The sequence below is a fragment of the Staurois parvus genome, unplaced genomic scaffold, assembly GCF_062004578.1.
Source record: "Staurois parvus isolate SC_StPar_1 unplaced genomic scaffold, SC_StPar_1.0 ptg000486l, whole genome shotgun sequence".
Taxonomy (NCBI): domain Eukaryota; kingdom Metazoa; phylum Chordata; class Amphibia; order Anura; family Ranidae; genus Staurois; species Staurois parvus.
Window position 1 is genome coordinate 2,674,396 of NW_028318282.1, and position 15,174 is coordinate 2,689,569.

The 15,174-nt window shown below is 39.1% G+C and overlaps 1 protein-coding gene across 1 annotated transcript; it reads left to right on the forward strand.

Moving 5' to 3' along the window:
- The first annotated feature begins 13,625 nt into the window (after positions 1–13,625).
- On the forward strand, positions 13,626–14,564 carry LOC149452288 (olfactory receptor 6E1-like). The gene has a single exon (XM_089689557.1). The coding sequence runs from the start codon at positions 13,626–13,628 to the stop codon at positions 14,562–14,564; it is 939 nt and encodes a 312-aa protein (XP_089545683.1).
- The last annotated feature ends 610 nt before the right edge of the window (positions 14,565–15,174 follow it).

The window sequence follows — 15,174 nt, forward strand, 5'->3', positions numbered from 1 at the left end:
CGTTATATTTTTTGCTTTAAGCCTGTAGGCAGAGAGAGGAAAATGTAGCTGTGTATTGCAAGCTTAATGCCTGCTAGACATGGGCTGATATCAGCGTGTACAGCAGCCGGACTGCATTGTGCCAAGTGTAAAGTGGTGGGAAAGGATTACGGTGTGAGGTTGTTTTTCTGGGGTTAGGCTTGGACCCTTAGTTCCAGTGAAGGGAACTCTTAGGTCATCAACATACCAGGACATTTTGGACAATTTCATGCTCCCAGTTTTTGGGGAACAGTTTTGGGATGGCCCCTTCCTGTTCCAACATGACTGCACACCAGTGCACAAAGCAAGGTCCGTAAAGACATAGGAGAACCTTCAGGCTATGTGGCTAGGTTGTGAAACAGTCTCACAGATGTTGAATATAGTTACATACAGTTGTGTTCAAAATCGTGTGTTGAAAAAAGTGAATAAAGCTCAAAATCATTCTAGTAGCTTTTATTTCCATACACACAAATGCATTGGGAACACTACACATTCTATTCCAAATCAAAACATGAAGAAAAATACATCAAATTTGTGTTGTTCCTCTAAAACAATTGAAGAAAACTGAATATTATACTGTTCAAAAAAATAGCAGTGTTTGTATTCTTCTTTACAAACTCAAACATTCACTATATAAACTGAAAAATGGTTGAAGATTTTGCTTTCCTTTGAACCACTTAATGAATATTTAGTTGTATAAGCACTGTTTCTGAGAACTGCTGTACATCTGTGTTGCATGGAGTCAACCAACTTCTGGCACCTGTGAACAGGTATTCCAGCCCAGGATGATTGGACTACATTCTACAGTTTTTCTCTATTTCTTGGTTTTGTCTCAGAAACTGCATTTTTGAAGTCACCCCACAAGTTTTCTATTGGATTAGGATCCGGGGATTGGGCTGGCCACTCCATAATGTCAATCTTGTTGTTCTGGAACCAAGATGTTGCACGCTTACTGGGGTGTTTGGGGTCCTTGTCTTGTTGGAACACCCATTTCAAGGGCATTTCCTCTTCAGCATAAGGCAGCATGACCTCTTCAAGTATTCTGATGTATTCAAACTGATCCATGATCCCTGGTATGCGATAAATAGGTCCAACACCGTAGTATGAGAAACATCCCCATATCATGATGCTCGCGCAACCATGCTTCACTGTCTTCACAGTGTACTGTGGCTTGAATTCAGTGTTTGGGGGTCATCTGACAAACTGTCTCCGGCCACTAGACCCAAAAAGAACAATCTTACTTTCATCAGTCCACAAAATGTTGCGCCATTTCTCTTTAGGCCAGTCAATGTGCTCTTTGGCAAATTGTAACCTCTTCAACACACGTCTTTTTTTCAACAGTGGGACTTTGCGGGGGCTTCTTGCAGATAGCTTGGCTTCACATAGGTGTCTTCTAATTGTAACAGTACTCACAGGTAACTTTAGACCTTCTTTGATCTTCCTGGAGCTGATTGTTGGCTGAATCCTTGCCATTTGGCTATTCTTCCATCCATTCGAATGGTAGTTTTTCGCTTTCTTCTACTTCTTTCAGGTTTTGGTTGCCATTTAAAGCATTTGCGATCATTTAAGCTGAGCAGCCTATCATTTTCTGCACTTCTTTATATGTTTTCCCCTCTCCAAACAACTTTTTAATCAAGGTACGCTGTTCTTCTGAACAATGCCTGGAACGACCCATTTTCCTCAGAATTTTAGAGAGAAATGCACTGTAACCAGCATGTACAACATTTGCTGCCTTCCTTCCTTAAATAAGGGCAATAATTGCCACCTGTTTTTCAAAGAATGAATGACCTCACTAATAGAACTCCACACTGCTATTATTTTGAACATGCCCCTTTCAATTAGTGATTCAATTACACAGAATCAGCAGCATGCATGTCATAACTGTTGGGTCTGTTGGATTTCTATTACTCTACTACACCTGCTAGTAAATTATTTGCCATGTAGAAATATCATTTCTACCAAAAACAGTGATTGATCAGGTTAGTGATGTCTGACTGCTATTATTTTGAACACAACTGTAGTTAGTTTGGCTGAAAAAAGTCCATCTAGTTCAATCACAAGATGGAAAAAAACATTTCTATAATCCTATACAGTTGATCCAGAGGAAGGCAAAAGACCCCAGCAAAGTATGATCCAACTTGCTCCTGAAGGGGAGCAAATTCCTTCCTGATCCCCCAAGAGGCAATCGGATATTCCATGGATCAGCTTTAAATATTAGTATCCCGAAATATTATGTCTATCTAGGAAAGAATCCAGACCTTTTTTAAAACAATCTACTGAGCTGGCCAGAACCAACTCTTGAGGGGGTCTATTCCACATTTTCACAGCTCTTACTGTGAAGAAGCCTTACTGTATTTGGAGAGTAAATATCTTTCCTCCAGATGTAAAGTGTGCCCCCTTGTCCTCTGTGATGACCTTAAGGTAACGTTACACCAAATTCACTATATGGGCCTCTTATTTATTTATACATGTTGATCATAGCCCCATTAATCTCCTCTTCTCAAGAGAGAATTAATTCAGTTCCTCTAATTGTTCCTCATAGCTGAGCTCCTCCATGCCTTTTATCAAATTGGTTGCCCTTCTCTGCACGTTCTCCAGTTCCCTGTCATCCTTTTTGTGAATTGATGCAAAAAACTGAGCAGTGTATTCCAAATGAGGTCTTACTAATGATTTGTACCGAGGTAAAATGATAGCTACTTTTAGGCAAAACCAGGTCATTAGACTTAATCCTTTGAGATTTCACACCTTACATGTTCTTATACTACTAACAGGTACCCAAAAAAGATTACTAAATTTTAGAGTACTATTAGAGCCATTAATGGTACTAATTTTCATTGTTTGGAGTGTCAAGGAGAGGTGAAGCAAAATAATAATATTGGTTTATGTATCTTTAGAGCTGGCACTTACATTTTTAGACCTTAACCTGATGATCTAGGGATGGATTCATGAGTGCCGCAGGCCCAATTTAGCCTAGTTGGAAAAAACATGGTTCCTTACATTTTTCACAACATACAGAACATCCATACCAGCTATGGTGACAGGTGTTAAAATGTGTACAGTATTGCTTATATTAGGAAAGAAATATGAATGCCCATTAGAAATTAACTGATATTTTAAGCAATATTAAAAACAAACCAAAAAAGGCACTGAACTTCCACAAAGTATCATCATTTTTGCAGAAACACATGCTTAACAATTTAAGTTAAAGTATATCTAAAGCCCAAACTTTTTTCAGTAGGAGTAGCAGATGGTTACAACTCCTCAATGTAAAATAATTCATCATTAACACTGTTTGGGCTTGAATGTGTTCTTGAGAACTGGGTATGGAAAAGAAACCTTTGGACCTTTCTAATGCAGGATTGCTTTAATGAGTAGATGTTTCTGGTTGTCAATTTATCAATTTTAACAACTTCCCACCTTGCAACTGCACATAAACGGCCAGTTGGGAGCTTTCCTGTTCTTAGAGGACATTCCTAAACATCCTCTAAGAACATGCACCTTGTGCGTTCTCAGGGCCACACAGCAGCGCGATCCTGTGATGGCTGTGCACATCACAGATCGGAACAAGGGTGCTGTGATTAGCCCTTCTGATCATGTGATGGCTGTGTCCAATCACAGCCATCATACAGTGTAAACAGAGACACGTGTCTCTGTGTCGGCTTTCCCCACCAAGCTCAGGGATAGTGGGTGGGGTGTGGGGGGGGGGGGGTATTTGGGGGATGATGCAAACCTGTGACAGCTCTCTGCAGGGCTGATGATTTCAGTGTTCAGCTATGTAAAGAAAACACAGATTGCTGCCATCCCCACTCAGTACATGGAGCACCATCTGCCCCTGTCCCTGTGTTACACCAACATCTGTACCAGTGTCACATCAGCACCTGTTCTAGTGCCACATCAACCTCTGCATCAGGGTACAAGAGCACAATAAAGTCTGTCACAGTGTATCAGTGCACAAAACATCTGCAATAGTGTTTCATTGCAACATCACATCTGTTGGTGTCCGCCGGTGGGTGTTCAACATCTGTCACATTGTACAAGTGCACAGAAACCTATGTCAGTGTACCAGTATACAACCAATAAATAAATTAAACAAAAAGTGTCAGAAGGCGGCCTGGTCTTAAAGTTGGTAACGCCTGAAGGTTCTCCTTGGATGTTTGGCCTCTCTATGTGGCTAGGCTATGAAAGAGTTTCACAAATGTGGTATTGCCGTACTCAGGAGTAGCGGAACGTGTTTTGGGGTATAGTTGCAAGTATACCTATGCCGTGTATGAGAAATAACTTATTTAATTTTCCAAAGAAATGTGGAAAAAAATTACAACTTCAAAAAACTCCCCATGCCTCTTACTAAATAAATTGGACTGTCTTACTTTCCAAAAAGGGGTAATTTGGGAGATATTTGTACTGTCCTGTATTGCCGTCAGTGCATCAGGCTTGATAAATTTCCAATTCGCACTTCCGGTCTGCCGTCCTTACGATCTACGTCACTTCCGGTGAGTGGAACGCATGCTGAGGGGTGCGTTCCATCGGCCATCTTTGATTTTTTAGAACTGCATGGTTATCCTCTGCAAACCAGAACTGTGGATATATGGATCTGTGTGAGCCGATGAAGGCTATTAAACAAATGCTTTTAACTTTCCTTGAACATGTGAGTGGCCTGGTATTATTATTATTATACTGATTGATATTGGCAGTATTACACTATGGTATCTTTTTCTCTTCCACTGCTGGAGAGCTCTTAAAAGGAGTGAGTTGGAGGAGAGCATCATATCAGTCAACATGGATAAGGAGCTCTGGAGAATATAGAGGGGGCATAGGATCCCTAAAATCCTAAAAGGTGCAATACTCACTAATATCTGGTGAGTGCCGTTGTTGATTTCTCACTGGTGGATGGTGGAAGCACATTTCTTTGGGAGAAGATTTGTTTGTTTTGTTTTTGTATACACCTTTGGGAAGACGGACTTTTTCATGTATATTCATTTATGACACATTTATGAAATCTATTTGTGGACGCTTTAATAATATTATTGATGTTGATAGTGAAGAGGTTTGTGTCTTGCACTGTTATTATATATTTCTTTATTAATAAATGTAGCAGTATTAATTGATACAAAATTGTGCAAATAAGTAAATTTTATTCAGAAATTTTAAACAGAAACTAAGAAAAACACACTTTCTTTTCAAAATTAGCTGTCTTTTTCCTTTTATAGGGCAAAAGCGTAAAAGACCCAGTGGTGATTAAATACCACCAAAATAAAAGTTCTATCTATCTAAAAAAAAGTTATACTTTCATATGGGTACAGTGTTGCATGACTGAGTAATTATCAAAGTGCTACAGTCCTGAAAACTGAAAATCGTCCTCGGCAGGAAGTGGGTAAAAGTGCCCTGTATTGAGGTGGTTAAAAGATAAGTTCATCTTTCGCAACATGTGAACTAAGTCTGCTATAAAGTATGATAAATATGCCATGCATAATTTCACATTATGGTGGTGTCCTGTAGTGAAATGAAGATTGGTGGGAGCACCACCAATCTTCAGCAGGAAACACAATAGATTTACAGTTCCAAGAGTTTCTAAACAGATCCCATCCCATGGTTACTCTTTATAAGAGTGGTTTTGGAAATGCATTCAGTGGGGGAGATAAGTATTTGCTTTCTTCTTTGCGAGCCACTTTAACAGTCAACATTTGCATCAAATTTGCAAAAAAGTTAAACATATAATTTCCCAAAAAAGGCTATTAACACAACAAAAGTCAAATAATCAATTTGATTGGCAAATGATAGAGAGGAAATCTATACCTTGAATGAAATATCCAACCACAGTGATAAATGTTAAACTTTTACCAACCATAGTTTAAAGCCCTGGTGCCCATACTGTGGCATTTTTTGAGTGGCCCTCAGAGCTCCTGCAGTCTCTGACTATCTCTTGAATCATGTCTGCAGTCTCTGGCCATCTCTTGTATTATATTCACAGTCACTCACCATCTCCTGACTTTGACTATATCCTCTTGTGTGTCTACTGTCTCTGGTAATGGATATACACTGAACTTTATGTGCAGCCCTTTGATGATGTCGGTGGCAACACTTGAGGCACCCACTCAAGAGATTTGACCACCACTGGCTTAAAGTTTTCTTTGAAAATTTATCTACTGTATCTAACCATATTACTAAAATGTTTTAAACATTACATTGAAACAAATTAAATAATTACAATATAAATAAAGTAGAATAAACTCAAGAGAATTACACTAATTATTCTTTCTAGGTCTCATAACACATGGATTAGAAGATGAATTAACAATTCCCGTATACATTAGCTCTTTATAAAAGAACATAAAATCACAGTGTCAGAACACTTCTAATTCTACAGCTAAACATATATTACTACATTGGCTTACAATGTGCGTTTATGCTTAGTTATTAAAGCAATGAACATTATACATTTATTCTACTGGAAACTGGAAAGTAAGCTTCATTGTGCCTTTGTGTTGAATTTTTAGCTTAATTATGCAAGTAATATTTTTATGAATTAACAGAAATGCAACATAATTTAATGAAAAGGCAAGAAGATGGATAGCACAATGGAACATATGTTTTATCTTTAATTCTATCTTAGATCATGTATGTGACGGGAGTGACTTTTGGGGGTGGGGGGACCTCTGTATCATCTCCCCAAATCATTATGTTTAACCCACCCTGTGCCTGTTTAAGGGGTACAGGGTGTGTATGTGAATGTCTGAGTCTTGTGTATAGTGTGTGTTCCTTTGTCTAGGCCACATGGCTGTCCATTGTCTGTTTGCCATGTGCTACCCCCCATTGTGCTGTGTCTTCCTGTCCAGCCAACTATTATGAGATGTACTGTTTGTGTATTGGTGTGGGGGTTGGTCAATGTCCTTTGCCATGTGTTTCATCCCATTGTTCTGTGTCTTGATGGGATGGGGAGGGGTGGTGATGTATTTCCTGTTCCTGGTTGTGTTTCCCTGCCCTCTGTATATATCCTGTGTTTTGTGTTAAAATAAACAGAGTTGGCTTCCTGTATTAAGAAGAGCTGGGTGCTGTCTTTTTCCTGACGGATTTCAAGGGTGTGGTCCGTGGATGGTGTTCGGACAGGCGGAAGTTGTGGTATAACGGAAAAACTCAGTGCGGTCTGGGTTCCGGTTCCGTTATAATGTATATTTGATTATACTGAATTTCCACTGGAAACACAGGAGAATAACAAAATCTTGATTATAAATATACCTGAATTAAATATTGTATAAAAACATATATTTCATAATGTACACTTTGTGCTGTTAATGGATAATGATGTAATCCTTTCTTTATTAATTTAAATTACTTATATGATGTTACACAAGAAAATAAAAAGAATGTTAGAGTAATCTACAGTCAACATGCAATCAGTTTTTGAGTGAATATAAATTAAGTGCAAACATCAAACAAATGTATGCCACCTCTCTAGGCTAGTTCGTTCACATTAGCCCCAAACCTATCTCCAGCTGTAAGTGCTGGTCCCATTTGCAACCAAAATTATTGTAGAGAAAGGCGGATGACCACACTCTGAGTTGCTGAAGATCCAAAAATGTTATTGTAGAAATTGATCATCAAAGCATAATCACAGCTCCTGAAAAACAGGCACAGGCATTAATGAGGTTCATGCTGGAAAGCACTTAATCATAACAACGTGTTATGATTATGTGCTTTCCAGATTGAAACATGTTAATACCTGTGCCTGTTTTTCAGGAGCTGTGATTATGCTTTGATGATCTATTTCTACAATACAATGCCTGTGCCAGTCTTTGAGGAGATGTGATTTTGCTTTTGTGATCGATTTCTACAATAAAGTTTTTGGATCTTCAGCAAGTCAGAGTGTGGTCATCCATCTTTGTCTACAAATACATTAGGTATACATTTTTTTAAATGTGACACTTGATGCAGAAAATGACTATAACCAATATTCTTATTCTTTAAAAATAGCCCACACATCCACTACTGGTCCTGTAATCTATTTTTTATTACATTGATTCCCACTGTGTTTTTCTGCCTCCGTGACCTTTCTCCCCCTCACTCCCTGTTGTTCGGAATGAGCAGTATACGTTAGTTGAGGTCATGTGCACTGCTCTATGCACGCTTCAAATCCCATAGTCCATAAACCATCTCAGGAGTGAGCATATACTATATGTTCCTATGTCTAGTGGGACAATGGAGAAGGAACAAAAGCACAAAATTCTGATCAGAGCAGCAACAAAAAAAAAAGGAATTTGGAGATTTGGAGGAGGCTGAAAGCAATGGAAAGGAATTCTTTGAGTTAAAGTGGTTCTAAAGGCAGAAGGGTGCAGCTTCCCCCCACCCCCAGAACCCCCTTATGCTTAACCCATCTCAATCCATCGATGTGTATGAGAACAGTGGCTCTCCTGGGTCTCTTTTTCCTCATCCTTTCCTGCATATATTGGCCCCGTTCATATACTGTGCAGTTCTCTCCTGCACACACTGCTTGCTAATATACCCTTGGCAGTTGGATATTTGGAGGAGGCTGAGAGCTATGGAAGGGAATGTTTTTAAGTTAAAGTAGTTCCAAAGGCAGAAGGGTTTTTTTTTTACCTTAATGCATTTTATGCTTTAAGGTAAAAAACCTTCTGGGTGTGGCTCCCCCAGAACCCCCTTATGCTTAACCCATCTCGATCCATCAATGTGTATGAGAGCAGTGGCTCTCCTGGGTCTGTGTCTCCTCATCCTTTCCTGCACATTTTGGCCCCATTCAGAAGCTGTGCAGTTCTCTCCTGCACACACTGCTTGCTAATATACCATTGGCACTCCTCTCGCCTGCATGCTGACCTCTATTATATGCTTTATAATTCTCTCCTGCACACATTGCCCATTTTCATACCTTTCACAATTTTCTCCTGCACATATTTCACACCCTCTGTACTCTTTAACTGCATATACTGCCTACTACCATGCCATTTGCATTTATCTTCTGCACATATTTTCCATTGCAATACTCTACATATGTCTTTTTTGCAAATATTGGTTATTATGGATATTATTGTTGGTTGTTATTTTCCAACAGATACACTTTTAATAGTGAGTGTAAGAATAAATATGGATTGCTTTTAACATACAAAAAAAATACACATAAAGATATCCTACACATAGGTACACGTAGACTTAATAAAATAGATGACAATATGATTTGATACATCACATTTACTAAATATAAAAAAGTCAAATTTAATATAAACCCTAAAAGGCTAACCACCCAAAACACAAAATGACTATTTTCTAACTCTATTTTAACTCCACACTATTTTCTAAAAAATGAAATAGAAACACTTTAAATGAAAGTAAAGGGACCCTAATAAATCACAAAAGAAAAAAAGTCTGAAAATGGGTGGAATGGAGACTAGCAAGCAAGCATGGTTTCTGCTGATACAGAAAATGAAATAAAAAAAGCACAGTAAGGTCTATAGCAGCAGTCACTAAATGGCAGGCTGCAGTCCAAGAACAGCCCCAGCAGCGCTCCATTCTGGACTGCCAGCTTACCAGCCCGCAATGACAGATCCACCGCTGATCAGAGTGGTCCTCACGGCAAGATGACATCACAAGCGCGCCCCACCCCTTGCAGCTCGCTGTCTCTCCGACTCCCGCTCATTGCCTGTACACAAGCATTCTTCAGCAAGGATCCTGGCACAGTTCCTGTCTGCCCTCAAGGTAGGGTATAGTCTTACAGGGGCACTCTGATGAGCACATTTAATGTTAAAGGATCATGCTGATGGGCATATTTAATGTTATGGTGCAGTCTGATGGGCACAACATAGAATATGCCCATCAGAGTGCCCTTAAAATAAATGTGCCAATCATAGTGCCCCTTAGCATAAAATGTGTCCATCAGTATGCCCCTCATTTTATGTTAAGGGTACTCTGACGGGCACATTGTATGTAAAGGGATACTCTGATGGGCACATGTTATGTTAAGGGAGCACAAATGGGCACATACTGTGGAAAGAGGCACTCTGATGGGCACTTATGATGGAAAGGGGCAGTCTGATTGGCACATGTGATGCAAAGGGGCACTCTGATGGGGAAAATGATGTAAAGGGGCACTCTGATGGAGAAATATGATGTAAAGGGGTACTTTCTTTGAGTGTAAGGGGGCACTCTGATGGGAATACCTGATGTAAGGTGGCACTGTGCTGGGGATACCTGATCTAAAAGGGCACTCTGATGGGGTAACTGATATAAAGGAGCACACTGATGGGCACACCTGATGTGATGGGAATACATAATGTAAATTTACACTCTGATGGCGACACGTAATGTAAGGGGGCACACTGATGGGCACACCCTATTCGGACCTCGGCCAGAAGAAAATTTAAGTGACCAGACCTCCTTGAAATTCAATTCAATACCCCTGGTCTATAGAATTATGAACACAGGGGTATGCAGCTCACCACACTGCAATCTTCAGTATAGTACTGGGTAGCACTTTAGAGCACAGTATAGCTGGGTATCTCACACTACACAGATTTGTCAGTTTTCTGTAACCAGCTCCATAACAAACAAACAATATGGCAGCAACCCTTTCAGGCTCCATGCACATGGGGCTTTTTGATAACGCTGGTAACATTAGCTGTGTAAAGTCACATTAAAAACGTGCGTTTTTCAGCTTTTGTAGCGTTTTTCCGCGATTAGTAGTGCTTTCCCTCGTTTGCAGTTTTTAGCGCTTTTTTGGGGTCCAAAAAAAGTCCAAAAACGCTGGTTTGCAACATTTTACCACATTTTTCAGCATTTGATTGTTTTTACAGCTACAAAACTCCTCTAGAAACCCACTAGTCCTGGGGTATTTCCCAGTCATAAAACGTTGGTTACAGTCTATGTGCGGATGAACACATAGGATAACATGCTAGGGGTTTACTGGCTGTAGAAAAAAAACTTAAAAAGCCAAAAACAGCCACTGTAAAAGTGTCCAATGTGCATGACGACTCATGGGGAGAGGGCTAGCTTCACCATTCTATCCGATTATTTGTTCTCAGGAACCCATCTCACAAGAGACAAGGGTTATGCAGTGCATTGTGAGTTCTGGCAACATTTCCATCATGAACTTAATTTTACAAAAACTTGTAATCATGAGCTACACCTGGTATCCAAGGTGGCTCTGAAATGAAACTTCATCCCTAGAAGGGGTGAGGTTCAAGTTTGTCACCGCCATGGGTTTATGACAAATACCTGTGATTTATGAAGTTCAACAAATGCTGTTTCGCAAAGGAACAAACTAACTTGCAGTGCACATCCTTTGCTCCTGGTCAGCTGAATCACACAAGTCAAAAATCTGATGGAATTGATATCCCTGCACCTGTCTATAAAAAGGTTAGCGCGCAGCAGCCATAATGGTAGTGTGTGTTACATCTGTTATGAAAAGCTGATGATTCTGTATAGGCAGAGATCCCTTTTTTTTAGCATTGGTCCTCTATGGTAGTATCCAGTTTCCTATGTCTTGTGTTTGGCAGCAGGCATACCCCTTTTGAGGATGAACGATGAGTTCGAAACGCGTTAAGGAGGAGCCTTTGCAAGCCGTTGACGTCAAGCCGTCGGACTTCATTACACCAGCTGGTCAGTTTTCTATGCGATTATCATTGTGACATTACTGCAATATTGTACGTTCATTTGACCCAAAAAATTTTTAAATATTACCAACAATAAAGTACATGAAATACTACACTATGGGATTATCCCTAATTTTTGCTCTGCATTGAGCATCTTAAATTCCCTAGCACTATCTCCAGTGAATGTCCCAGCGTCCTGAAGTGGCCAAACTACTTTCATTGGCCACCATATCCTGGCACCTAAGGGAGACCATCTACCCCCAGGCTACATCCTGGACTACCCCTATGGGAATGACCAGGATTTTATGACAAAACACGCTTTTTATTAGTGCATCTGGTAAGTGCGCATTTCATATATTTATTGGCACACCCACCTAAGGAGGAAAAAGCACACTGGGATTTTAATTGAATCACTTGGAGATTACATCTGATTTTAAGAATTTATGGACTTTGTACGATCCTCACACATGTTGTGATTATGCATTTCATGTGGACACTTGCACCTTTATTCACCTATTTATTTGTATACCTATTTCCAGACTATAATTACCATTTTATTATATATTATGAACTAAACGCATTTATTACCTACATGCGTTTATGCCATTGTGATTGGTCATTTCTACATATTTCCTTAGCGCTGCACCAACATTTATTTTACAGATCTATTTTGAAGGCATATGGTTTACCTTTTAGTGTGTTCAGCTGCTTTTATTTGATCCTATTTCTATTAGCGCTCGCTTCATTTTCCATTATTTGTGTTTGGCAACAGCTTGCTTATTGGAAGGGTACAATGGAACAAAGTATAGACCACTCAGAAGAGTATAGATAAATGAATGACAAGGACAGTTACATTGTCTTTTAGTCATTTCCACTCATCTTCTTTTCTTTTTGGACTTCTATATTTAACACAGGTCTATTGCTCATCACGTTGGTATGGGACCTTTGCATGCTTTGCGTTATCCCGGATGATCTTGTCATTCTTTCTTCACTTTCTCCCCTGGTGGTGGTGAGGTAACCTTGTGCGTTTTGGCTTTTCATGCCAAACATGTTCCCTGATGTTTTGTATTTTTATACTGCATATTAAATTATTTTTGTCTATTACATGCGTTCATAGGCTGCGGTTTGTCCTCATTTGGACCCCCTTGACCCGTGGGTACTTCACCCACTAGGTTGCTCTTCATGTTACTCTTCTATCTATGACTAGGGTCCCGAGGACACCACATATGTACATTTATGTGAGTCAGCATTATTTATAAATTGGGTCATTGTTTCAATATTGTATTTTTGGACCCAGTGCTCTGGGAATCCTGGTGCATTCCATCCTTTAATCCAGTTTGCTTATTGGCCCTGAATAAAGAGATTCATACTTATTGATTTCAAAGGGTTTCTAAGCACAGTTTTCAAAATTCAATCTTCAAACAAGATTCTCAAACCCAGACAGATTCACTCTTCTCTAGAGTCAGGGTGACAATACAGAAGTAATTGAGAGACAGAACAGAGTGTTGTCACCTTATAACAGGAATCACCTGAACAAAAACTTTAATGGCAAACATCACCAGGTGTTAATGTCATTTCAGAAGCAATTTTTTTTAAAACTGCAATTATCTTTACTTTATTAATGGGTTAAAAATAGATATGAGGTTTTGATTAGGTTTACATACATTTTCGTTTTGTAAGAATACAGAGTAGTAAGAAACAATAATGGACTTCCAGGCAATGGAGTAATGTCATGTTCTTCAGGTGGAACTTCATATGCAATATATGGCAGCCTGTCAACAGACTTGATATGTAGGAAGTTTGCAGTGTGCCTATGCTACAACTTTGAAAGTCTTGTTTTTTTCAATAGGCATGTTGAGGGCACCATAACACCACTACGTCCTGACATATTATGGTGCCTTGTTTATTGCAAGAGTATTGGTTTCAAACATTTCATAAGAACAAGTTCACTTGAAGATCTCCATTAGTGGGTATAAATGATGTATCTTTTCTATTATGCCTTTTCAGAACACGATGCAAAATACCAACAACACTGTGGTGAAGGAATTTCTTCTTTTGGGGTTTTCCGACTTCCGTGAATTTCAAAATGCTTTGTATTATCTAACACTTCTAACATACATTACATGTGTCTTTGGAAACATTGCCATAATTATTTTAGTGAAAATGGAGGCTTCTCTTCACAGTCCCATGTATTTTTTCATTAGTATATTTGCTGTTTTAGAAATAATGTTTATTTCAGTTTCAGTTCCAAATCTCTTATCGATCTTACTTCAGACTAAAAAGACTATAGCATTCATTGGATGCTTTTTACAAATGTATGCCTTTAATGCCTTGGGGGAAACCGAATGTTTTCTCCTTGCATTAATGGTCTTTGATCGATATTTGGCTATAAACAATCCATTGAGATATTCAACAATTATGAACAGTAAATTTTGTTCAAAAGTAGCAGTCCTTCCATGGCTTGGCGGTTTCATTGTTTCTTTCTTCCCTACTTGTTTTACTATTCTTCTGGAGTTCTGTGGCCCTAACATGATTGACCACTTTTTCTGCGATCTGGCTCCACTGCAGAATTTGGCATGTTCCAACTCTTTTTACAGTGGCATAGTTACAGTATTGGCTGCAATTATTTCAGTTGTTTTTCCATTTGTTACAATTGTCACATTATACATTCGTATAATAGTTACTGTCCTGAAGATTAAAAGCAAAGACGGGAAAAAGAAAGCTTTTTCAACCTGTTCATCTCATCTCATTGTGGTCTGTCTGTTCTATGGTTCAGCAATTATTGTGTATGTCAGACCTCAAGGCAGCCACTATGATAAATTCCTTGCACTTATGTACACGGTCGTCACTCCAGCACTAAACCCCTTTATTTATACCTTAAGAAACAGCGAGGTAAAGCAAGCTCTAAAAAAATTAATAAGAACATTTCAAGCAGCTTCCAAGTTAATGTGATGCAGATTTTATTTTTACAGGATATTTGCTCCTTAAAATAAGATTCACCAAAGTTATAAATCTACACTGTGTGCACAATTACTAGGCAAATGAGTATTTTGACCAATTCTTCATTTTTATGCATATTGCCCAACTCTAAGCTGTATAAATTGTAATGCATATTGGATTTAAGCATATCAGGTGATGTGTATTTGTGTAATGAGGGAGGGTGTGGCCTAAGAGATCAACACCCTATATCAAGCAGTGCATAATTCAGCTTCTTTTCTTCAGGCAAAATGGGCCAAAAAGAGATTGAATCAATTCTGATGGTTCTGTGACCACACCTCAATATCTTAGCAATTTCAAGAGTGTTGCATCCCTCTGAAAGATATTTTACAAGTTTTCACTTTTCAAACGTTTTGTTGCAAATAGTCAACAGAGTCGTAAAAAATTAGTTGAGAACAAAATATGCAAATTACCTGCCAAAGAATTAAGAATCAAATGTGAAGCTACCAGGAACCCATTATCCTCCAGTGATGTCATATTCCAGAACTGCAACCTACCTGGAGAGCCCAGCAATACAAGGTGTTCAGTGCTCAGAGACATGGCAAAGGTAGGGAAGGCTGAATCC